At 46.2% G+C, this 26786-nt stretch overlaps 3 protein-coding genes across 4 annotated transcripts in view; 1 reads left to right on the top strand and 2 right to left on the bottom strand.

The window, feature by feature from the left end:
* LOC134530912 (conserved oligomeric Golgi complex subunit 7) overlaps positions 1–7255 on the bottom strand; it is a 75220-nt gene extending 67965 nt beyond the window's left edge. The window contains exons 1-3 of one of the 2 annotated variants that reach the window (XM_063366222.1): positions 7196–7255; positions 4842–4931; positions 3150–3230 (exon numbers count right to left, since the gene is read on the bottom strand). In XM_063366222.1, coding sequence (XP_063222292.1) covers positions 3150–3230; positions 4842–4931; positions 7196–7198 — 174 coding nt within the window. In that variant the 5' untranslated portion in view covers positions 7199–7255. Of the gene's footprint in view, positions 1–3149; positions 3231–4841; positions 4932–6812; positions 7065–7195 lie in introns of those variants that run through there. The other variant, XM_063366223.1, reaches the window with a different exon arrangement.
* On the top strand, positions 7157–10968 carry LOC134530914 (uncharacterized). Its single transcript, XM_063366226.1, has 4 exons — positions 7157–7882; positions 8696–8784; positions 9144–9375; positions 10721–10968. The coding sequence occupies exons 1-4, from the start codon at positions 7474–7476 to the stop codon at positions 10966–10968; spliced, it is 978 nt and encodes a 325-aa protein (XP_063222296.1). The 5' UTR covers positions 7157–7473.
* Positions 10969–11314: 346 nt separating this feature from the next.
* Positions 11315–14027, bottom strand: LOC134530913 (putative nuclease HARBI1). The gene is made up of 3 exons (XM_063366225.1): positions 13609–14027; positions 13015–13301; positions 11315–12020 (listed from the first exon to the last, which is right to left on the bottom strand). Exons 1-3 carry the CDS (start codon positions 13917–13919, stop codon positions 11455–11457), a joined length of 1164 nt encoding a protein of 387 aa, XP_063222295.1. The 5' UTR covers positions 13920–14027; the 3' UTR covers positions 11315–11454.
* Between the last annotated feature and the right edge of the window lie 12759 nt (positions 14028–26786).

The raw sequence follows: 26786 nt of genomic DNA, 5'->3' as shown, positions 1-26786 counted from the left end.
TTCAACGCCCATAATTTTGGGCATGAGTAACAATTGCTCACGCAAATGGAGTATCCAAGTCAACTGAACAAACTTGCAAATTAGTCTCGCCTCATTCCCTGTTTGGCAAGCTGAACGCAGTCGCAACACTACGACGACAATTAATTCTATTTAGTGAGAAATTCAAGGGCTTTTTTTTTTTTTTGGAGTTTGGTAAAATAATCAAAAATTTGCTGTTTGAAAGAAGTCCTGCAGGTGTGAAAGTGTGATAGGGCATGACAGACTATTATACTGGATGCAATTTTAAAATACTTTTTAAAAATCATTAGAGCAAATTTGTTGAAAAAGAAAGTACTTACATTTTAGGGCCTACGCTCACACGTGTAATTAACAGTAAAAGTTTTAGTCAATTTTTTTATTTATGTTTTTGTGATGAAATAAACTGAAAATTTATCATGAAATATAATTTTTATATTTATTTGTATTTATCTTTGTAACTTATATTTAAGTTTAAAATAATTTTTAAATAACTTTTTAAACAAAAAAAGAAACATTATTGCCATTTTTTATTTTGTGTGTAGATGCCTTTTGTCATACAGATTTATTTACTTTTTAATTGCTTTTAAATGCCCAGGAAGTTATTCCGTATTTTTATCTTTTATGTTACTATCACGCCACTTAAACTATCTGCTTTTTGAGATTTGAACAGCAATTATTTGTTTTGGGCTCACACCCTTTTGTTGTCGGAGCTTTACTTAATGCTCAGGCAGCCTTTAATTACTTTTAAATTTAAATCTTACGATGCCTCTGAGGAATGACGCACGCCTAGTGCGAGTGTGGGGACAAAAGTCACTCGCTTTTAGTACAGCACCGACTTTCACCCTGCAGCTGTGCTGTGTTTTCGGTGATGTGCTCCCTACCCTTGAGTGAGTATCTCTGGGTATGCACAAGGATGAGTCCCGAAAATTTACTAAAGGCCTTGCCAGACATGTTTCACCCTCATTATAGTCATTTGTTACCTTGTGATTTAATGTGCAGACGACAATGTGCACGTTGCGGACATTGAAGATGGGTATGTCTATGCGAAATGGGATGAAAATACCATGTAATTCCTGTCTCCCCTCTCTATTTTTTGGTAAAATTTGGTTTGGCTAACCAACTAAAATTTTGTTTGGCTGTAACATGGTTTTTTGTTTAGCTGTTCTGCTTGTAAATTTCCCTTGCCTAATCTTTGCATTTTTTGCATCCCAAAACGTCCCAACGTCAACTCGCATCTGTTTGTACACCTGTTTGTTTTTAATGTAACTTTCCCTTCTGTTCACTGAACAGCGATAACGGCATTCAACCATGTCCAAGGACCTGAATGTCCTTGTCATTCTGGTTGATTTTTCTTAGGATTGGTATTCATCATTGTGTTGTCATTAGTAATGATATCTCTTTCCTGAGTCACTTAAGGCACAACCATGTAATCATTTGTTATTGCCTTACTTTAAATAACATAATGTATTTACTGATGCATTACTTCTTAACCGTGGTCACGGCCAAGGCCACAAACACGTGTTATTTTAGCTGAATATATCTTTCTTGGTACCTGGTTGAAGGGTACTGTATAGCCGAAAAATTTAAATAAGTTAAAGCCTTCTCTGGCTTAAAGCCCTGTTATTCATTTGCACTTATCTTTGATCTTTAAAATCCGTGTGAAATATACATTTACAGGTGTAAAAAAAGCACGCGAATTTAAATTTGAGGGTTTCAGGAATTAATCTATCAACTGAGAGGATGCACGATTGCAGCGCACTAACGTTCAAATCAAATGTAATTTGTGTCGCGCAAGAGGGGGAATTGGGGGGGGTTTACTTGTGACCACCAAGGGCAGGCAGGCAAGGAATGAAGTACTAATGGGAGTAACATGTGAGCCTCAAGGAAACAAAATTGCCATTCCATGAAGTCTAAAACATTTCTGACAGTGATATGAATTGCTTTGTTGAGAAGCCAACTTAGTAATGATGCAGCTCCCAAAGCTACCCTAAGAGCATGTCAAGTGTATGTTCACTCTTTAGCTATTCTGTTATTAATGGGAAATGGAAAGAACAAGTGATTTTTACTGAAACATGGCAGTGACTATTCAGTAAGAATATAGTTACCATTTCAGGAAAGATAATGAACATCTAAAATTATGAAAACATTTTTTTTTTTGTTAAAAATGTTATTTTCAAAGTACTCCTACACAATGAAAAAGTGAATGAGTCTCTACTCCATAATTCACTACCTTTAAGTGCCACAGATTGATCTACTTTGATTGTAACATAATTTGGATTCAAATAACCACACATCATTCACATACAGTAATAAATAGTTTTTTTTTTTAAGAAATTGTTTTATTCTGCTTGAAAATCAATGTAGCTATCTTCATCCAAGCTAAATGTACTCGATGTCTCCCAGCACAATATGAAATCATTTTCATACTGCACTTGAGGTGCACTGTTAACTTATAATCTGACGGTAGTACTGAAAGACAGTACCTACTTATTTTAATAATAATAACAAGTCTGAGTGACTTTAGCTCTAAGGAAGTACAGACTACCATAGCGATGCTGGATGCAAATTACACTCACTATAATTAAAAATTACTTGTCATGTAAAACATTCCACGTGTCTTACAACAATTTTCGTATTAATTGCTATGAGGTAGATCAACTTACTCGGTAACTAAGCCACTACAGTCAGAATAACAAAACCAATGAGTATTTAAAGATTCTAAGGGTAAGAGGAGATGGAGCCAAGAGGGTTGCTACACGCTTGGAATTATAAAATTTCCTGACTTTACCAGGTTTACCAGACCTGAATTGACAAGTTAACAAATGGTGTCTATGCTTTTCCCAGTGAAAGAGGTAATATACTCTCCAGTTTAGGGTAAGAAGCCTGCGATTTTTCGAAAAGAAAGAAAATCTACCAAATTTCATATTGTTTAACATTTTACCAACTGCTTTCTGTGCCTGGTGATTGGCAAAAACTGTGTTTCACTTTCACTTTTATCACAATAAAAAAAAAAAATCCCAGAAACAGTAGGTAATTTCCCCGACTAGACCTGGTTTCATACACCTGTAGCAACCCTGGGCAAGATTACGACCGGAGCAGGTTCACCAAACAAGAGCTGGAACGCTGGCAACCTGCTGACTGGTGTCCTCGAGCGCACTGTTCACCTGCTGCACGTACAGCTGCAGCTTCATCACCAGCGACGACACGAAGGCCTGGAACAACAGCAGCACAAAGCTCACCCTGCTCCAGCGGCCCAGCTCAACGTGGGGAACACTTTACTCTCCACGGAGCTCATGCTGCATCTGTGTTCAGATACCATTCCACACAACTCGACCACCAGTGGCGAAAACAACTTCAAATATTTGGGAGGGCGAAATGACCGGAGGGTTTGGAGAGTGGAGGAGTGGTTTATTTAATATCGCTCAGTTTAGTGACTGTAGACACTGCAAATTAATAAATAAAATTAACGGCCACTAAAGAAGTTGCAATTTTAATTCATTTTTGACATCTTAAGTCATCAAAACTATGAATAGTAAAGAGAAAAAATAAAAATGTTTCCAAAGGAAATTACATATAATAGTTTAATTCAAAATGGTTCACCAACTGCAAGATAAGGAGTTCATGAACTCCACCAAGTGCCTATTGTGGTGTGCCTACATACATACACACACACCCACGCACACACATACTACATCACACACACACAAACAAAAACACAAATACACACAAATACAAAAAAACACAAAACAAACACACACACATGCACACACACAAAAAAAACACACATGCACACACAAAAAAACCACAACCATACACATGCACGCACATGAAAAAACACATACATGAACACAAAAAACAAAAGCACACATACACACACACACAGAGGCAGATATTGGAAAACAATGAAGTTGAATTTTAATGTCGGTCGACAAAATCATTCAAGATAATTAGGGGGTGAAACAATTAGATGAAACAGAAACTACATGTATTAGCAGGAGAAGCAGAAACTAAAAACAAAATGCTAATGCATCTACCAGAATTGTATCCTAAAAATCTATCATTCCCACCAACAAAAGGAAAGAATTTGAAAGCAAACAGCAGGTATAGTTGTTTAATCCCCCACCCCCCAACCCCCGACATAAAATTCTGCATACTCTCTTAACATCTGCCATGTTTCCATTTTGCAAAAAAAAATACAGGTTATAAATGAACCCGTATCACCTAAATGTGCGGCATGTGATTGTTCCTTTAAAAAAATATACAGCAGGACTTGGAGCGAATGTCCAAAACATCTGTAATTGTATTCAAAAAGACCATTGCCAAATGTGGCTTATGATTTTTGGAACGATGTAAGTGGATACGTTACAAGAGTCAGAATCACAGTCCACCAAGACACTAGTACAAACAGACAGTTTCACGGAGAGAGATTCATTACCCAAAGACTGAGAAACTAGTCCGATCCTGCAAGCTAGCATGGTGGAAGAAAGGTCCTTACTGATAATAGAGGTCTGCGCTACAGCCTCATGGTAATACTGAATTGGAGGGGATCCCACCAACTAGGATCCAGTGAAGCACGGGCTAAGTAGAGAAGACAGTGCAGTTCCTGCACCATAATAAGACAAAGAGATACCTAAATGATAACAATTATATTCCCAAAATTTTTCATTCGACTCAGAAATTATTTCAGTCCTCGCATGTTTCAAAACCTTTAGTTAGATATAATTATCCCAGAACCAATACACAACTTTTCAATGATACCTACGCAATTTATTCTGATAAAAGGCCCACTGTGATACCTAATTAACACTGAGAGATTAACTCACATCACGATTCTCCTGTGCTTCTGTAGATCTGAATGTTTTGTTGATCCATTCCTTTACCTCGAAGTTGTCTTCGGAGAAAGCGGCCACGTCCTAAATAAATAAAAAATAAATAAAATCTATTCACTTGTGTAACTGTTATAAATCCATGGACAAATACTGCAATATACTTAAATATACTTTAAATATGTCTTTATTAATTGTTGAAGCCATATGTATAATGTGTGTAAAAATAATTAAATAATTTATATCAAAATTTTAAATAATCAACTAGGTAAAGCATTCTAGATATGTCTTTACATGCTGTAAGTTGTTCAGTTCCTACTCCCATAAACATAAGTGCTTCAAATTGCAACAGTTTAGCTGCACTAAAATTATGCCCTCATGATAGCCAAATAATTAAAAACTTCTTTCTAGATCTCGGTTATTTTTACTTAAGGTACTTTATAATTTTGCAATGTTTTCATGTTGACTATAAATATTGAAAAAAACTAATTTCATACAGTTTTCACTAAAGAAAAAGGTTGATAATATTCACATTGGTGGGCAACGAATGAAAAGAATGTTTAACTCTAAATTTTAAGTATTCTGAATGAAGAACACTTAAAATAGAAGTGTTAGATCGTACTTGGACACATTTCACAATGACGTAGTATCTACAATGACACACACACAAATACAGAGCAGTATAGTTTAGCTCGGCAATACAGCAAAAAACATTTCAAATAAAAGTATATCTCGTTTTTAAAAAAGAATTTTTGGCATACAGCATTGCTGGCTGTTTTGATTTTTGATCATTGTTCTGTCTAGCCAATAAAATCATGCTCTTCTTTGTTAACTGATTATTCGCATTCTGAGAGTTTAACTGGATGCTGATACTGTGTTTTTTTCATAATCAGCATCAAAAGTGCTTTTTATCTGTTAAACTTGAAATTTTCCCTAGGTTTTGAAGTGAAACTTCTTTGCTGCATGGGCTTCATATTTTAGGCGTTATGAAAATTCTGATCGCATGGAGGAAATAGTTGTGGGGGAACTGGAAGAGTAGAGTGCATAAGGTCAGCTGTGATGCCACTCCAAAGCATGAAGGGGAGGGATAGGTAAGTAACGTAGCATTTTATATGCTGGTTGTAACGGCCGGAAGAGGAGCTGGCAGGGGAGAGGTAGAAATGACGCAGCAGTGATGCTAGTTTTTGTTTAGTCTTTTTTTATTTGCTTTCATACCTGCATACTTACTTTTCTCAATTATTATCTGTTCAATAAAAAAAATTACTAATAATTTATTATATGGGTATACCTAATAAACAAGAAGTTTCACTTCTGTCGCACGTGTACGTCATACACAAACATATTTTTTTTAATGATAAAATTTGAGATTGATTGGTAAATACTATTGAAGTCTTTGATGCTGAGTATTGACTGAATTTTCAATTAACTTTCTGAAATATCATTGCTAAACTGTTTTTCTTGGCAACTGTGACATATCAAGTAAAAGTGCATATAAATTAAAATTAAACATTTCAAATCAATCTTCCCCAATGCAAAAAACATTCAAAAAACCAAAGATTATCTAAAGTTATGTAATATTTTGTGGTTTATTTGAATTTTATGTATGAACATCCTGACCCATGTTCAGTTCTGGTACTTTAAAGTTGATTTAATTGCTCAGAACCGTAAAATTTAATGATGTGGTTTGTGTTTTGTTACGTCTCAGTGCGTTGTTGAATCCGCAGACGGATAGCAAAATATAAATATTGCGGATCCGAGAATTATTTTTTTTTTTTTTTGTTATTGTGGAATAGGTCTAATAAAGGAAATGTCAGACAAGATGAATGAGACGAAAGAACGTTTCTTTTATGTTTTTACATGGCCATAATGGAAGGATAGAATCTCAGTACAATCTATCCTTATGCGGACGTAACTACCAAACATTTAGGACTCAATAATTACTCAAATAAGAGCTAATGTACAACGTACCATTTTCTATACACTACAATAATTTTCGTGATAACATAAAACTACAACTGATGATCACGATTCATGTTCAACAGAAAACATTATAATAAAACATTTATAACAATTAGTGATTTTAAATTGTAGGTTAAACTTTTAAGTTAAATTAAATGTTTTTAATGGTCTACCAACAATACATTATCGAAGATCGGAAGCATGCCAACATGTAAGCCAAGACCACCAACTGTTAAGTACTACTTGAGTTAAAAAAAAAAACATAGAAAAAAGTTAATTGGTACATATTTACCAACGACCTAGGGCCGGTCTTACCATCCTCTGGGCAAACTTCCAGGTAGCTACCCTGCGGATAAGCTACCCGGACTCTTTACCCGATGGTCCTGTCTTACCATCCCATTTACACCTCCGTGTAGCTAACTGGAACTTGCCCTGTGGATAGCGAGGATGTGTGTTAGGTTGGTATATTATTGACAGAGATATTGGAGAAACGATGATTGTGATTGGCCCTCAGATTTTTATTTTATCTTGCTAAACATTAGAGTACCGAAGGCTTAGTGTATTTACATTTTGATTAAAATTCGCCCGGTAATTTGGGAATATAAACAAACACTTGTCAAGGAGAAGAGGTTACGGTAGTTTTAAATTTGTAGAAGGAATCTTGGTAGAAATGGCCAAGGTTAACGTTCCTGGTAGAAGCAGAGGAAATAATTTTACAAATGAAGAAAAACAATATTTAATAGACTTGGCGGTTTCTTACAAGCATATTTTAGAAAATAAAAAAACGGACAGTGTTACCTGGAAAGATAAGGTCAAAGCTTGGGACAAAATCGCCGGAAAATTCAATGCAGTTGTAGGTGGTGATGGTCCTGCAAGGTCAGCGAAATCGCTTCGCAGCAAATATGAATGTACCAAAAAAGAAATTCGCAAGAAACATGCGTTTCACAAACGCGAAATGATGACAACTGGAGGTGGGCCATACACGCCTATCACAAAAGACGACCCTTCTGAAGAAAAGTTGAAAGCTGTTATTGCTATGAGTGTGGTGGGACTTGATAGTAATTTCGACAACGACTGTGGTAAGTAATATTTTATGTATTCAGGCCTATTCGTTATTTCACTACTAGACTAGGGCTACATTATTAGTGCACTGTTCTGGTACCTACTTATTATGGAATCCGTCAATCTTACAAATTATAATACATGATACACACACTATATATATATATATATATATATATATATATATATATATATATATATATCACATTTTGCATGATGCATATTAACATTGTTTTATTCATAAAACAATACCGGAATAATAGTGGTAAAATGTGGCAAATATTTGCAAACGCAAAACATGGCAATATGCAGACAGGCATTGATAATAGTAAGATCCAGCTAAATAATCATTTTTTGAAAATGTAATACATAAGGACTCTGCAAATTATTAATTTAATTATTTTTTTATAACATTTTAAAGCCTCAAAAATTGTTCTGTGCACTGTATGAATGTGTTATTTGATCAATAAATAAGCTCTTGTATCCAAGTAAAGAGGTAGGTCTATGTTTTTTTTTTTTTTTTAATTTATAGGCAATACAAAAGCAGCATTTTGTAATGTCTTCTTTCTAACCGCTTTGAATATTGGTAGGCCTACTAAGAATTGAGCAATGCACTTATCCTACAGCTTCATACTGCTCTCTGTTGCCTATAAATCATGGCTGCATGCATAGTCACCACTTTCAACTATATAAATACCTATTTCTGTAGTTTTTTTCATCTGTTACAAGTTATCATGTTTACTTGTTCATTTATCTTGCAATTTTGCAATTAAGATATTTTGGTTCCTATTTCATGTGTGTTTATTGATATAAGCAAATGTTTGTCGCAGATCCTGGTCCATCAAGTGTGATCTGTGTATCACCACCAAGTATGAAGTCATCAGCTGTTGAAAATGAGAACAATAGTTGCTATGTTGTGGTATGTAACTAAGTTATTACAAAAAATTAATTTTAACTTAATGTGCTGGGGCGGTGAAACCATTGTGCCAGGGAGGTCGTATTACCCCCTATTAATCTGCTAAAATGGTCATGTTCTCAAAAGGTACTTATACAAAATTATACATTACGCATAGAATAAATATGTGTATAAAACACTATTTACCATACCTAACGTGCTTTGTACTCCAGTTTGTGCTTTGATCATGTGCAATGCATACAAAAAATCATTTTAAATTTTGACCCTTTAATGATGAATATCTCCCACCCCTGATTGTGTGTGATATTTACAAAATATTTTCTTTCATAACACCCACATTATAAACATCTCTTTTGTCACAGGAAATAATGCCAGGTGATGGTGGTGATGATGATGATGATGATGAAACTGATGGTGCTGCACAGACCGAGTTGGGCGAGCTGCCAAAAAATAAAGTACAGGAACACAAGTGGATAACAGCTATAAACAGACAGAAGCAGTCATCACCGCCAACCATTACTGCTCACACTCAAAATATGCAAACTGTTACTGTACAGGAACAGGAGATATTGGCTTCTCCCACATCATCAAAAGGCAAGTATCAAAACCTTTGTTTTTAAAATGATATTCTGCTGTATGAAAAAATTCACACATTGTTTTGTAGCCTGTTATTTTTAAATGGACAGATTTATTTATTCATACAGCCTTTTTGTCTAGTACATACTGAAATTAGAATGTTTAATATTTGCTTAAACATAATTACATCAAGTTACATTAAAACATTAAGATTTAAGATTTGTTATAATACACATCTGTTAGTACTAGTTTTAATATACTAATTAATAGCCTAGCGGCATTTATTTTGCTTTTGTCTTAAATAATTACAGGAAGGTAATTTTTACATTATACTTCAAAAACCTTATTAAAAAGGATTCATATTTAAATATTTAATTAAAAAATTTAGTGTCTGTAGATATGTAATATTCATAAATGCACATACAAAATGTGAGTCAGTTTATAGAAATATAATAGGTCTCTAAAAGAAGTAGCTTTGCTATGCATAACACATATAACAAACTCCCACCACAAAATTATTACATAAGGCCAGCTAGAAATTAATTGTTTTTAATTAGTTATTAAGGTATTTTTCCACAGAGTAAATTGCCAATAAGTAGCATTTTATTGTTTTTTTGAATTGTTTAAAATTATCAATTTCTGTCTACCAGTAACTTATCAGACTTAGCTATGTGGTACCAGTTTTCTGTCCTAAGTAATGTATCATAAAGATATTTCAACAGGTAAAGTTTGTTTGTCTGAAAACATTTACGACTGTTAACAACAAATATATGTGGTTCTATGCTAGAAAGAAAGAAATTTAAAAAGTTATCTTCATTACAAATCACAAAAATAAATCATACTTGCTTATCAATAAATGTTGGCTTCATTACTTCTCAGTCACAAATTGCAGAACAAGGACAAACTGCATACTGGTACATGTATTGAAAAGATACAGTTTATGCTCACTCTGTTAGCTGAGAGTGATATTCAGTAAATAATAAAGAGGTTCATTGATGTATTGTAATAAAATCTGGTAGTGGGGATATATATAGTACTAGTTAAAATCCATAAAGTTACAAGCTAGTGTTTCATTTTTTTTTAAATTAATTTATTACCAAGAATGTTTTTGTTGATTTTGCTAACCAATAAAAATGCTGGGGAACAGAGATATTGTTTTCTCAGCAGTAGTAAATAACACACGCTGCTACATAGGTGGTAGGCCTATACATAAGGCTCCTGTGATGTGACAAAATTATACATTAAAACCACATTTTAGTATGGATTGTATGGAGTGTTTGTTTACAGATTGTACACTTATGTTAAAAATACATTCTTTGCATCTTGTATTTTAAAGTAATGAGGATGTTTTCATTATTTCTAGGCAAATATCTTGGAGATGCACAACTAGCATACAGGAGAAGACGAAATACAAAGAAAGTGCAGTCTTCTGGAAGCATGACAATGAAAAAATTTGAAGATTTGGCAGAGCATAAAACCAGCTTAGTAGAATTGCAGAAGGAAGTACTACAGCAGACTCTAATCCATCAAAAAGAGAAGCACGAAATGGAAATAGCATTGCTAAAAATTAAGCTGGCTGTTGAAGAAAGGAAACTAGCATCACTACATTAATCCACCGTATTCTTTGAATACAATTTCTTTCAACGTTGTTAAAATATATATGTTATAGAAGTAAAAGTAAAGTAGTTTTTACATGTCAAGTTGAAATGATTGTCAAAAAGCAAAAATAAATGCTTAGTGTGATTATGCAGATATGTAGCAACATCCAATTCAAAATTGATGCACAAATATTTTGTCTCCAGTACAAATTACATTTATATTAAAAAATATATCTTTAACTATTGCTGTAATTGGTAGTATTTTTATTCCTGCAGAAAGTACTTATTAGTGGCACAAGAAACTTAAAATCACTCCTTACAAAGGCACCTGAAACAATATGAGTACACACTATACTGAATTATCTTGACCAATTTTTTTTATTCTCATGCATCTTTATCTTACACATTCATCATATACATTAACAACCACAAATTATTTTTTTGAATCATAGGCCTACTTGCTTTTAACATTTGCCAGCAACTTATATTAACGTAAATTTTAAAAAAAATTATTTATCAAATTTCTGCGCAATATGTCATTGCCAGCCATGACTGCCGCTTCATCATTCCACTGATGGTCTTGTGGAACTTGCTGTACAAGATCAGGGTCGTCTGGTGGCTGCTCTTCTGCGGCATCCAATGCAATGTTGTGCAGAATAGCTACAGCCACAACAACAGCTTGGGCAACTGGCAAAGACAACCTCATCCCCAAACTTAAAATGGGAAACCTTCGCTTCAAAACACCATATTGTCTTTCAACAACATTACGTGTACGAATGTGTGCTTCATTGTACCTGTTTTCTGCAGGAGTTTCTGGATGAAGAAGAGGTGTCAACAAATAAACCCTATTTTCATAACCACTGTCTCCAAGCAGAATTCCACTGCGAAAGTTTCCATTCTCAAACTGATGGCAGAGGTTTGAATTATTGAAAACTGTCTGATCATGTGTTGCACCTGGCCAACGAGCAACAATGTCACAGATTTTCAGGTGGGCATCTGACACCGTCTGAACATTTAAGGAAAAATACCCTTTCCTATTCCTGAAGTACTCAGCATTTTGACCACCTGTAAAAAATTAAATAGTAGTGCAACGAATATAAATCACATCCATTTATAAATATATTTTACTATATGCAAAATGTATTACAAAGTTTCATTATTCAAAAGTAGGACTACAATCACACCAATACCTAATAAGTAGGGACTGGAAAAATTCGCGGTTTCAATGACCACTAGGATAGACTCCACGATTCTCTATGTACTCGGGCAACTACTATCACCTGGTCATTGGCTACCGACTCGGGACACCTGTTTACTGCGATTCTTATGATTTGATACTACTTTTGTTGAGTGTTTGGCATTGGCTCAGACTTCTTCAGGTAAATTGCGGTCCAATCACTGACGTAGCATTAAGCTAAACGAGTTTGGATTCCAGCCTGTCTCAAAAGGAATCCGCAAATTTTTCCGGTCTCTTACTAATAAGCACTGAGAGCTATGATACTTTAATTTTCATGTGAAGGGATATGCAAAGAATGAAGAAGCAATATATGTAATTTGATCACATAAATTAATACAAATTTATTAACTGCAGAATGTTACAAGAGAAAATCAAATGACATAACATACATATTCTTGGCTCTGTATAAGCTACTTTTAACCGGTGCGCCAGCTGCATTTTAGTGACATTAAGAACTTACGCCCTGAACAGATGAGCTATAATTCTACCAATTGCTGCCCCAAACATTGCTTTTTTAAAGCTGCGATTTTTGTTTAAAAAAAGGCTTTGTTCATGTACGTGATCATTAAACATTTTTTGACATGCAGTTATTGATATACATATTTATGATTCACATAACATGCAAGTTTAATTAGAATTTTCTTTCTCTTTAAGACAATTCTTGTCAAATGAAACTACCGCTGTAATTCACACTGTGACCATAGTTTCTGTTTACCAAGTGCAACAAAGGGGGGCAGCAAAACGTGCAAAAAAAACTAAAGCTCATGTATACGCAAACATATGCCCTATTATAGTGAAACATGATTTTTAAAAAATACCCACCTGGGGACTGAAGTCTTACATGTGTGCAATCAATAGCACCAATTACTTTTGGAAACTGGGCCATTTCGTAGAAATTTGTCTGAGCATTTCTTATTTCTTGCACAGTCGATGGCATCCTAATATATACAGGTCTCAATGAAGCAATTCCAAAAGTCACTTCTTTAATTATTCTAGAAGCTGTTGCTTTACTGACACCTACGAAATCGCCAACACTGGATAGCATTGTTCCCAGGGCATAAAATCGCAGTGTCAGCAACAGTTTGTTCAGTGGCGAGACTGCATGATTTCTGGGGGAAAAGCAACAAGATGACAAACTGTTGTTTACATGTAGGTTAGGACACTGGGGTAGGAATACAAAAAGGCTCTTTGAAAATTCAGAACAGCCAAAATAAAGCACATTCTGAATGTAATTTACAAAATAAAAGCAGAAATATTTTATTGAAGCGATGTTGACAATGTAAACATTATGCAGATGTTATGGTCCGATATAACCTATAAACATATAATTTTCATTCAATTTTACAGAGTATATAGCATAAGCATATATTTGTAATGTAAAAACAAATGCATTTTTCTTTTGGTAAAAGCAATCACCTGTCTGTTCGCGATCTAATCAGTGGTTCAAGCTCTTCCAACAAGTGCAGAACTGTATCTTTACTTAGCCTGAATCTCGCTGAAAACTCTTTATCGTTCCATTGGTTCAAATGGTCTGGTCTTTCTCTAAAATTACGTGGACCTCTTGCTAAAGCATTGATTACTTCAATGATCTCTTCATCGTCATCGTCTCCAAAAATCTCACCAACATTATTGACGACATCGACGACACCTGCTTCGGCCATTTCGATAAACGAGTGAAGAAAATTACAGTCCGTGCACCACGTTTTTGCAAATGAACACAAACACATTGCAATAAACGCGCTACGATGTGGCGCACAGATTATATAGTTATCTGCCGGGTAGCGATTTACCCAGAGCTTCAACCTCCCGGTAAAATTGACAATTATTTATCTTCCGGGTACGCCTACTCATAGATGGTAAGACGCATTTTGTAATTTGCCAAGGAGATAAATTTTACCCGGACCTTGCCAAGGGATGGTAAGACCGGCCCCTAGTCGTTGATATTTACCCTGTTTGTAGTTATCTTCCTTGATACATACTGTCCTCGCTGAATTAATTTAAATCATAATAATTCATCAAGCAATTTCTCTTTAAATTTTATTTGCAAAAATAAACTATTTCCGTTTATAATATTGTCCATTGCTTTTCAAATAGTGACGTCGACCCAAGTGCCGCCCTGGCTTCCTACAGGCCTTTATGATGCGCGGACGCCCCTCTTGACAGTTACGCATGTGCGGGGCAGTGTAGCCATGGGAAAGGGTGGGGGCAGGCAAGGAGCGGGCGCGCGGCGCAGCAGTCGGCCGCGAGCGAGCGGAGCGAGTGGTTTTGCGAGTGTGCGAGGCGGAGTTGGGAGGACACGGCCACATGGCTTGAACCCCTCTACCCCAGAATAGCCGGAGCACCTAGTACGCCACAGGGGCTCAGCCTGGATGACGAAAAGTGGCACACAACTAGTGTGGACACAATCTTTACCCAGTGCAACATACAAAAGTGCATAATTGCAGTGGCGTACAGAGTCATAGAATGGGCCGTTAACCATGCAGGAAACAGGGTGGCATGTTGCGGCAGTGGACGCGGCAGGGTGGCGCGACAACGGACGATAACGCGTCCCGTCCCACGCCGGGATCAGATCGCGCGGCGAGATAGCGAGCCACGGGAGGAGTGTCATACAACAGTGTCGAGTGTCGCCGAGGCTTCGTGTACAAACTTATAGCTCGGGGGATAATATTTGAGCACGCCGATGGGCTCTGCTGTATCAGGTGAAGAGTGTCACCATGGACTCCGATGTGAAAGGGCTGGAAGGGGAAGGCAGGTGCGAGTGGTGTGGACTGGTTTTTACCGCGAAACCGGAAGGCGCGAAACCCGAGGACATTGAAGTGGGCACCTTTCCATGAAACACGACAGCGAAACAGACAAACATAGGAAAGTCACGGACAATGCCACGGTCTTTCACGAATAGTGATGCGAGTGACGGAGAGCGCATTCTTGTTGCCAGAATTTTCGGGAGAAGTGCACGAGTGTCCACGGTCGTTCCTAGGTGCGTGTCAGGACAGATTAGCGAGGGTGCCATGGGACAATTTGGTGTCCAGAGTGAGTGGACAACTGCGGGGTCGCGCACGGACTTGGTAGACAGACACCGGAGATTACCTCACAGACTGGGAGGAATTTAGCGGACATTTGAGAGGCGTTTCGACGGGCCACAGTCGCCGGCCAGCTGTCATCAGCAGCTGTACTGCACGCCACAGGAAGACTGTATAAGCTGCCGTCACCCGACCTATGTGAAAGGCCCGGGGGGTACCTGACGGGCGCTACAGGGGTCGCGGTGCTCTTGTTGTCCGGAGGGGCGCCAGGCTAGCGGGCTGCTAGGCCGTTGGTGTTGCGTCGTGGGTACTCTGCCCCCGCGTGTCCCGCCAGGTACACGGCTTGAATCTACCCTGAATGGCTCTCCCTTGATTGTGAAGGCCGTTCGGCCGTGTGGAGGACGGGAGACTCCGGAAAATTAGTATACACGAGTTGGTGAGAATTACCTTTAATCTAGTCCCGCTACAAAACACTCTCACCAACACTTGGCGACGTCTAGCCGTTACACAATTAACACAGAAAAAACATAACACTATGCGACACTAATGGTTACCGCGGCAGTCTCGCGGGACGCGGGTCGATGCTCGCTGGAGACGGCCAGCGCCGAACATTAACAGGTGCAGGGCTCCTAAATTCGGCGAAACACTTACGTGAGTGATACGATCTGCAGCGCGGTATCACGATGAAGACGGTCGGGATAGGCCCGGTTCCGTAAAATACGCGCCGATTCGACGTGGGCAGCTTATGAATTAATAAGAGGTTTAAATTTAAATATTTAGTGCAGAATAAAATGATCACAGAAAGAAAACTTGGATGCTGCCCACGGACACACGTCTGTTCCCGGCGCGGAGTGGTTCGAGACTGCCGGACATGGCCGCCTTGCAAGGAAGTGAAACTTTCTCTTCTTTGTGAGTCGGCGTCAAAAAACTTATATTAACTTAATTTGCTCTATTATAAGCTAAAAACACGTTCCAGGTGCTCAATTAAAAGGTAGCACCTGGTAATTGTTTTCTTAAGGCTTAACAACTGTTTTATAGTAGTATTTAATTATTTGAATTGTGGCATCAAGTTGGCGACTGTAAATTTATCAACATATTGTCTAACTGTTAGCTGTTTTAGTTGGATTTCTTCTAATCTGACACAATCATAGTCACGGGCATTTTAATTAAGGCCAGTGGCCGCGGTGACTGTTAATGAGGTTTGTTGTCTATTGAGGTCACGCCCGGGGCGCTCGCCTGACTCAATCCGTCTGGGCAAGGGGCGCGCTCCGAAAACGGTACTGGCGGTGCGGAGCACAGGCTCAAAGGCCTCAGTCGCAGTGTGGGCAGCTGGGCCGGGAGGCGGCGTTGCGGCGCGTGAGGTGCTGGCGCAGGCGGACGCCGCCTTGGTCGCTGCGTGAGCAGCTGGGCCGGGAGGCGGCGCCGCGGCGCGTGAGGTGCTGGCGCAGGTGGATGCCGCCTCAGGCGCTGCGTGGGCAGCTGGGCCGGGAGGCGGCACCACTGCGCGTGAGGTGTCGGCGCAGGCGGACACCGCCTCGGTCGCTGCGTGGGCAGCTGGGCCGGGAGGCGGCGCCGCAGCGCATGGAGTGTCGGTGCAGGCGGACACCGCCTCGGTCGCTGCGTGGGCAGCTGGGCCGGGAGGCAGCGCCGCTACGCGTGATGTGTGGGGTGGCGTGACGAGACTGCCCAGGATGTACTCGGCCAGGTGGGCCGGGGGTCGGCGCTCCCGTCGGAGGCGCTCTCGCGGGCTACTCTCTGCGGGGTTCGTCGGGCCTTGCCGTTCGTAGGGCTGGCGTTCCCGCTCGGGTATCAGCGCCGGGCTGGGTATGCTCCGCCCCGGGGTGGTGTTCAGGATGAACTCCCGCAGCCTCGCTGGTCTGCGTCGCGTCCGGCGAGCGGTGCTGGGCCGTGAGGACGCGCTGCTCCAGGTCGGCCTCGGTACTGGGAGGGTCTTCGGTCCCTTCTACGCCGAGCGTGAGGCGGGTGCAGGTAGGGTGTCCGTCGGCAGTCGTGCTGGTGTGGGATGGAGGCAGGATTTCGTCCCACTCCTCCTCGTCCAGCACCTCCCGTCTGCCATCTGGCTCGCGCGAGAGCAGGTCGGGGAGCTGATTTTCCGCGCCTGGCACGTGCTCGACCGTAAAGTCGAACGACTGTAGGAGCAGCGCCCAGCGAATCAGCTTCCCCTTCCTCCCCTGCATGGTGTGGAGCCATGTGAGGCAGCGGCTGTCTGTGCAGAGGGTGAAATGCCTGCCCTCCAGGTGTGGACGATATTTCTTCACGGCCCACACCACCGCCAAGCACTCCTGTTCATTGCTGTGGTACCGCCTCTCTGCCGCGCCGAACTTCGCGCTGGCGTAGTCCACCACCTGCCGTTCTCCGTGGTCGTTCACCTGGTACAGCATGGCTCCGGTTCCCAGGGCGCTTGCGTCCGTCTAGAGGACGAGTGGGCACTCGGGGTCGATGCGGGCCAGTGTGTGGCACCAGGTGAACGCGATCTTGACGGCCTCGAATGCCGTCTGGGCGGGCGAGTCCCAGTGGTAGCGGACTTGGGGCGACAACAGGTCCGTCAGAGGCGCAATGACTTGTGAAAAATTCGGAATATAGTTCCAGAGTCAGTTCAGCAGCCCGATGAAGCGCTGCAGTTGCTTCCGGGTGCGTGGGACTTCTGCCATCGCGATCTTCTGGAGGTGACCTAGTTTGGGGTGGTTCCCTTCCGCGTTGACCACGTGGCCCAGGAAGTCGACCTCGGCGGCTCCGAGATGGCATTTGGCTGGGTTGGCTGTCAGGTGGTTTGTGGCCAACCGCTCAATCACCAAGGCCAGATGGCGGCAGTGGTCCTCCCAGGTGTCTGAGTACACTATGACGTCGTCCAGGTATGCTAGAGCGAACTGCCCGATGTAGCCCTCCAGCACACGGGTCATCATGCACTGGAAGGTGGACGGGACGCACTTTAGGCCGAACAGCATGGCTCTGAACTGGAAACTCCGGTTGTCTGGCACCGTGAACGCCGTCTTCTCCCGGTCCCCGCGTCGTATGGGCACTTGCCAGTACCCGGACTTCAGGTCCAAGGTGCTGAAGACCTGGGCCCTTCCCAAGCCGGCTACGGCGGCCTCGACGCTAATCTGGGGGGGCGGGGCGCTGACGGTCACGGCATTTAACGGCCGGAAGTCCACACAGAATCGGCTTGTCCCGTCTTTCTTGTTGGCCAGCACAATGCACGCAATGTACCGGCTGTGGGACGGCTCGATGACTCCGTCGTGCAGCATCTCGTCCACCTGCTCCTGGATGATTCGCTGCTCGCGAAACCTGTAGCCGCGGGGCGGGTCGAACACTGGGTCATCAGTCAGGGTGGGGATGCAGTGTTCGGTGACGGTGGTCCGCCTCAAGGTTCCATCCACGGCAAACACTTCGGGTCGGGCGGCGAGGACCTTATTTACCTCAGCCTGGTAGGAGGGGGGGACGTCGTGGCGCACGTCCGCCAGGGTCAGCACCGCGTCCTGTCGGGGGGGCGTCTGTCCTAGCGCGTACACCACGTACCTCTCTGCTCTTCCCAGGTTGTGGCGGGGGGGTCCTAGCTCCAAGACCGCATCTTGCTGGACCAACCAGGGGAGTCCTAGCACCACCTCCTCACACAAGTCTTGCACGACTACTGCGGACACACTACTGTTTAATTCCTGCGTACTCACCACGATCTCAGCATGCCCCAGCATCCGCCCGGTGTGTGTGGTGGTAGCCAGGCGCAGCTCGCCGCTGCCCGGACGCAACGCGCCTGCGGGCACGAAAGCGGGGCGTACGAACACGTCGCTCGCTCTGGTGTCGACGAGCGCGGCAGCTGGCCGGCCGTTCACCTCCACAGGGATGCGGAACAGGTTGTCCCGCGGGCGGCCCAGCTGTCCCAAGGTCGGGAGGGCGCGCACCCCGCCAGGCGCAGGGTTGATGGTCTGTGCGGGGGGAGGGGGCTCTAATCCCGGTCCCCCCGGGGGTCGTTTCCCGACTGGGCTGGGCTGGTGCGCTGTGGCGGAGGTGGTACCTCGTGCGTCTCCTGGCGCGGCGGTGTGGCGGGTTGCGCCGCCCGGAATCCCCGCGGGCACTCGCTGTGCCAGTGACGTTCGCCACGTGGGCATCCCAAGCGACACAGGGGGACTTGCTCCCGTGCTCCGGCGTCTCGCGGTCGCTCCGCTCGCCAAGTTGGCGGCGCCTCGATGGCTCGTAGTCCTCGGTGTTGGTGTGAGGGTGAGTTTCGTAGTGCGGCGTTCCGTCGGGCTTCTGGTGGGCTGTCACCCCCTCGAGTGCTCGTGGTCGGGTGCGCTTGCAGGCTCTCTGGAAGTTACGTTCCGTCTCGCGTGATTCCTGCACGTACTCCGCTACACCGCCGGTGTGGCAGCGACGCAGGAAGGGCTGCAGCTCGTCCCTCACTAAGCCCGTGATAATGGGCAGTGCCCCGGACAGGGGGGTGCCGGGCGAGATGCGGCGAAACAATTGGAGTTTAGTGGCGATGAACGCCTCCACTGCCTCGCTGTCCTTCTGCCGAGCCCCATAGAATGAGGCGGAACACTCGACGAGGGGCGATCCTGTGTCGAACCGGTGTCGGAACGTGTCCGTGAACTCGCCCCATGGCATGGCAAACCGGCCCCACATGCTCCACCAGCTCCGAGCAGTCCCTCGCAGCTGCTCGCTGACCCGCTCGGCCCACTCCGATTGGTGCGTCCGGCACCCGGTCAGGTGCGCCTCGCACTGCGTCAGGAATTCCCCTGGGTCCTCGTGCGGGGCTCCGGCGAACTCTGGCAGAGTCGCTCTGCGCGGCGGCAGGGCTCGTGCCAGGTCTTCCAGGCCGGGCCACACGCACTTGGCCTCGGTGATGTCCAGCGCGTGCGTCGCGTGGCCAGGGTGCGAGCTCCAGTCGCTGGCGTGGGTGGTTGGGGGGGCGGTAATGGCCGGGGTGGTACGGCTCGGTAGGGGTGTGTGGTCCACCGGTGGTGTTCGTGCCTGTAATTCCGTCTCCGTGCTGTTGTGCCACGGTTCTATGAGCGCTTCGACCTTGATTGCCGGCAAGTTGTAATCCGGTGCGCATTTTCATGTCTGTAGAGGGTTCGCTTTCCCCGTTACCAGGTCCCTGCCCTGTCGCCAGTAGCAGACTTGACAGGTGTTCATCTTGAGTCTGTCTGCCATTGCGTCGCGCGGCGCGTCGGTGTTGACAGTCGCTTCGTGCGCGCACGTGGCTCTGTTTACAAACAGCCTTCCGATGAATGAAGAGGGGTGAGGGGGGTTGGCGCGCGCGCTGATTCGGGCCGCTGGCCGAGAGGCGCCCGGACAGCCGCACAAAAGGGAGAGCCGAGACTGGCCATTGCGACGAGGGGATGCGGTTAGCCGTGTGTAGCAGCGGCCGAGAGCGCCCGGACAGCCGCACAAAGCGGGGAGCACGAGGATGTGAAGGTAGATGAATGGTGGGGGGGGGGTGCGGGCGAGGATGTTCGCTGAAGGCCCAAAGAGGAGTGGTGGGGGTGAAAGTGAAAGTTGGCGAGGGTCGGCGCGGGCGGTGACGCGCGCTTCAGGGTGGTCCCTTTGTCGCTGCCCTTCTGTGTGCCAAATTCCACTGCGAGCGTCCAAAATGGCCGTCTTCTGTCCCCTTTGTCTGATTTTCGGCTGTAGTTATGCCCAACGCAAGGGCGCCATTTGCCGTCACCCGACCTATGTGAAAGGCCCCGGGGGTACCTGATGGGCGCTACGGGCGTCGCGGTGCTCTTGTTGTCCGGAGGGGCGCCAGGCTAGCGGGCTGCTAGGCCGTTGGTGTTGGGTCGTGGGTACTCTGCCCCCGCGTGCCCCACCAGGTACACGGCTTGAATCTACCCTGAATGGCTCTCCCTTGATTGTGAAGGCCGTTCGGCCGTGTGGAGGACGGGAGACTCCGGAAAATTAGTATACACGAGTTGGTGAGAATTACCTTTAATCTAGTCCCGCTACAAAACACTCTCACCAACACTTGGCGACGTCTAGCCGTTACACAATTAACACAGAAAAAACATAACACTATGCGACACTAATGGTTACCGCGGCAGTCTCGCGGGACGCGGGTCGATGCTCGCTGGAGACGGCCAGCGCCGAACATTAACAGGTGCAGGGCTCCTAAATTCGGCGAAACACTTACGTGAGTGATACGATCTGCAGCGCGGTATCACGATGAAGACGGTCGGGATAGGCCCGGTTCCGTAAAATACGCGCCGATTCGACGTGGGCAGCTTATGAATTAATAAGAGGTTTAAATTTAAATATTTAGTGCAGAATAAAATGATCACAGAAAGAAAACTTGGATGCTGCCCACGGACACACGTCTGTTCCTGGCGCGGAGTGGTTCGAGACTGCCGGACATGGCCGCCTCGCAAGGAAGTGAAACTTTCTCTTCTTTGTGAGTTGGCGTCAAAAAACTTATATTAACTTAATTTGCTCTATTATAAGCTAAAAACACGTTCCAGGTGCTCAATTAAAAGGTAGCACCTGGTAATTGTGTGCTTAAGGCTTAACAACTGTTTTATAGTAGTATTTAATTATTTGAATTGTGTCATCAAGTTGGCGACTGTAAATTTATCAACATATTGTCTCACTGTTAGCTGTTTTAGTTGGATTTCTTCTAATCTGACACGATCATAGTCACGGGCATTTTAATTAAGGCCAGTGGCCGCGGTGACTGTTAATGAGGTTTGTTGTCTATTGAGGTCACGCCCGGGGCGCTCGCCTGACTCAATCCGTCTGGGCAAGGGGCGCGCTCCGAAAACGGTACTGGCGGTACGGAGCACGGGCTCAAAGGCCATGGTCGGTACGACGTCAAAGCGTCGAAGCCTTTATTCACAGTAAACTGCGTCTCTATCGCCGTTTGGACACTGGGAGGCAACCATGCGAGATACTGTCACTCATCTGCGAGCAGCTGTCACCGGACTTGAGACCATTCCTGCGGGGCGCAACCGAATTGGAGCTGTCCGAGTTTGTCGAGCGGGCAAGGGAGATTGAAGGCGACTTGCGTGCCATACGGGCAGTGAGGACGCCGTCACTCCCGAGACACGAGGCACATGTTCAGTGGCAGGTGGCACCAGAGGATACCTTGGCAGTGGTGCCCTACGTGCCTCAGCCTCCCCCACGTCACTTAAGGCCGCAACTCGAGGCCAGACCGGACCAAGCGGCACGGCAGGACGAGTGCCGTGCGGACAGAAGCACGAGTGACATCAGGCCCTGTGGTGTCGCTATTGCCCCTCTGAGCAATAACACTGGCATGCGGACTGTCCGACACGGGAGCAGGTATGGAGGAAGATGGAGGTCGAAGGATGCCTGCGGGAAAACTTCCAGTAGGGGGCAGTGATCTAGCCGTCCACTGTCCCCAACACACCCGCCCGACTGACTAGCACCAGCTACCACTGGTGAACCGGGGGAAAGGTTGCCGACTAGCAACTCCATCCAGACTCATAGAGGATAGGAACGACCAGCCAGCGGACGTCAGCAATGTGCCAACACCGGCGGCCACCTGCATCACATCACCTGCAGGCACGGCCGTACCCACCTGGTCGCCCAATGCCCCAAAAGACCCTGCGACGAGTAGAGGCGCACCTGCCTGCCTTGAAAATCTGGGTGACGACGAGGCCACGCTGCACCGAGTCCCGGTGCTCCTGAACGGGCACCCTGTAAATGCCCTGGTGGACACGGCGGCGAGTCACTCGTACATCTGCGCCAATCTGGTGTCGGATGGGGACCTGGAGCCATACAATGGGACCATCCTACTGGCCACCGAGGGGACAAGCGCACCCACTGCTGGGTGCACCCAGGTACCCATCGACATATGTGACCAGTCTAGTCAGACGAGTGCCCTGGTCGTCCAAAGACTCCGAGATGAGCATATCCTGGGCCTACCATGGTTGGTCCAGGAGGATGCCACCATCGACATCTGGCAAGGTAGGTTGCACATGGGTCGCCAGGGCCGTCTCATGGTGTATGGTGTGGGTCGAGTGGTTCCCGCCCTTCCCTCCAATCCGGTAGGACTGGAAGACATTGTCAATGACGTGCCCCCTGAGTACATCACCCTGTTCGAGGACGTGCTGTCGCAGCATCCCCAAGTCTTTGCCGCCACGGACATGCTGAGACGAACGACGATGGCAGAGCACTCTATCCTGACCCGGCACCATCAACCTGTCTTCGTGAAGCCCCATAGTTTTGGACCTGTCGCGCGGAAAGCCATACAGGAGCAGATTGCGGAGATGCTCACGGATGGGGTGATAGAGCCTGATGAATTCCCCTATAATAGCCGAGTGGTTATGGCCACCAAGAAAGACGGTTCTCTCGACTTCTGTATGAACCTTAAGCCCATTAACTCGGTAACTATCCCTGAACCCCCACCCCTCATAAACATTGCAGATGCCCTTGCGGGGATGGAGGTTGCCACCATTTTCACATCATTGGACCTAAAGAGCAGCTACTGGCAGGTCCCAGTCAAACCCGAGGACCACCCCAAAACAGCCTTCACCGCCCCGGATGGCCGCAGATTCCAGTACTGTGCCATGCCATTCGGGCTGATGAAAGCCTCCACATCGTTTCAGATTATGATGGTCCATGTCCTGGACGGGTTCGTGGGCGAATTCGTCATGGACTACCTGGACGACGTGATCGTCTGGTCCAAGTCATGGGGGGACCACACGCGACATCTCGCCATGGTCGTCGAGCAGGTGGCCAGGCATGGCCTAACATGTGTGCCCCGTAAGTGCCACATCGAGGCGGCAGAGCTCCGATACTTGGGATATATTGTCAATGCGGAGGGCTGCCGGCCGCTGCCAGAGCACTTGGACCTGATAGAGACTAAACCCGCCCCACGCACGAGGAAGGAATTGTAGCACCTCATGGGCCTCTTGAATTGGCTGCGCTCCTTCGTCCCGTAATTCGCGACGGTGACTGCCCCTATCACATACATACTCTCGCCCAAAACGAAGTACAGGTGCACCGCAGAGGCAGGCAGCGCCCTGGCTGCCGTCAAATGCCTGTTCTGGGACAGTCACGTCCTCTCACGTATAGCACCAGGGGAGCCCATGTACCTGCAGATGGACCAAGCAAGGTGGACATGGGGGCGGTGCTATACCAGGTCGGCCCCGATGGGGAGTGGAGAGTGTTGGAGTACACCAGCTACAAATTCGGGCCGGCTGCGAGGAATTATGATGTAAATGAGCAGGAATGCTTGGTGGTAATGTGGGCGGTCAGCCGCTACAGGCACTACCTCGAATGCAAGGAGTTCACCCTGAGAACGAACAACCAATATCTCAGATGGCTGAATACCATGCAGGGGCGTAAGTCCAAATTTACTAGGTGGGTCATGGGTCATAACCCTCCAGAACTACGCCTTTCAAGTTGAGCATGTGCTGGGGAAGGCGAACCAGCTCGCTGATGAGCTTTCCCGACACCCTGACTCGACCAATGTGTACAAGGATTAAGGGTCCTGGGGACCTGGTTCCCCCTCAGGGCCATTCATCCTCCATAGGGGAGTCGTCCGGGTGTGCGGCCCTGTATACGGTGACACATCAGCCTAAGAACCCCAGTCCCAAAGAAGTAGACACCCTAGCCGACCTCATCAGTGCGTTTCAGTAGGTGCAGTGGGGAGATGCTGCCACCAAGGATGCTATGGAGGTGTGTGGCACCCAGGTGTTGCCATACCAGAGGGTGGTCGACGGGATCCTGCAAAGTAGGGCACCTGCAGACATGGAGTCATGGCGAATCTATGCTCCAGAGGGGGATCGAGCTGCCATCCTCGCATACTTCCACAAACACCAGCTTGCGGGGCACCCAGGAGCGGAGCAGATAGCCGAGGCACTGCACACCAAATTCCACTGGTCGGGGGTGACCCGGAATGTCAGGGAGTACGTGGGGAGGTGTCTTCACTGTCAGCACGGCAAGGCCAGGATGTCGGATGGCGAGGAACAGTAGCATCCCAGATGACCCCAGTACCCCTTCCACACCATAGCAATAGAACTTATAGGCCCTTATCCCTGGATCAAACAGGGGAAAAGATTCCTTGTAGGTGTCACAGACCTGTTCACCAGGTGGATGGAGGCCTACCCCGTCTCCAATGTCCGTTCAGGCATGCTGATAGCCCTGTTGGAAGGGGAGGTCTACCCCCGGTTTGGTTACCCGGCAGTGGTCTTAAGCGACAATGGCTGCCAGTTCACAGGAGCCAGGTGGATGCAGGCATGTCGAAGGTGAGGGGTATACCACCACACTACCCCCACATACCACACAATGGCGAACCCAACCGAGAGACGGAACCAGGAGATCAAGGCGCAGCTCCGTCTCCGGTTGGGTGAGGACCACAGCAAGTGGGACACGCATATTCCGGCCATCCTGTACTGCTTGAGACTTCGGACGAGTACGGTCACAGGGTACACGCCAGCAGAACTAGTTGAAGGTCAGAACTTGGCACTGCCGGGCGAGTGCTGCATCGTAGCGGCTGCTATGGCAGGCGGGTGGGGCGAGTCACTGCGGGTGGAGCTGGCAGGGAAACAGGAGCAAGCCAGGCTGTGGCAGGAGACCTACCTCCACCAGCACACACCACAGACGGGCAGGCCGCCGCCCGCACTGACGCCCGGCGAGCAGGTGAATGTGCGCCAACATCCCCTGTCATCAGGCACCAAGAAGTCCTGCATGGGGTTGGTGCCAAAATGGGCGGGGCCCTGACTGGTTCTGTGTCAGGCAGGACCTACGTCCAAGCGGTAGACCGGCAAAGATACACCGGGAAGACCTGCGATGCATGACGGACACAGAGGTGGACACAGTGCTGTACAGAGGGGAGGACATGCCACCAACTGTACCGACATCTCATTCTGCAGAAACCAGGACTCCAAAATCGCGTAGGGGGGGACGTCCGCATGCCCTTAGGGAGGCTGGGGACACCCGAACGGACCCGTCGCCCACTTGCATAGACATTGCGGAACACATGGACTTGTCGGATGCGGCCCCATTTGACACCACACCAGATATGACACCAACCGACGCAACAACGGACTCGACATCCACGGCTGCGGGAGTGGGAGTGTCCAGTAGGACCAGAGGGGAGGGGGCATGTCAGGTGCCTCATGCCCAGGACTTTTGGCAGGGCCTGGAAGCGACCCTGGACTACCTGGAGACGGGATGTTGAGGAGGGGCTACCAGCAACGGGGGATGGCGGGAGTAATGGGAGCCATCAGTGGCAGAGCCCAGAGACAATGAGTGTGAGGGGCGGGTAGCTGAGGTGCCTCTTCGCCTTCAGAGCCCCTGGACAGGAACGAACGAGTCCTGGGTGATTGTCGTGGGGCCGGACTCGGAGGACAAAGGGGAGGAGTCCGAGGAAGGACAGGGCCACCCGCATACAATCTCTGAGAATGGCATCGACATCTCCGAGTGCAACCTGTCGGATGGCGAGAGGAATCTAAGGGACGAGGAGGGGTACTACCCGAAGCCAGAGAGGCAGCAGGTCGTAAGCGAGTGTATCGCCGACGACCCGACCCCCACACTGTTTGACTGGTATTCGCAGGCGACACCCACCCCTAGGGCACGGCCGCCATCTATGGTACTCAA

Source organism: Bacillus rossius, chromosome 3 (genome assembly GCF_032445375.1).
Source record: "Bacillus rossius redtenbacheri isolate Brsri chromosome 3, Brsri_v3, whole genome shotgun sequence".
Taxonomy (NCBI): Eukaryota; Metazoa; Arthropoda; class Insecta; order Phasmatodea; family Bacillidae; genus Bacillus; species Bacillus rossius.
Note: the sequence above shows the minus strand (reverse complement) of the source record. Positions and strands in the feature narration are given on the sequence as shown.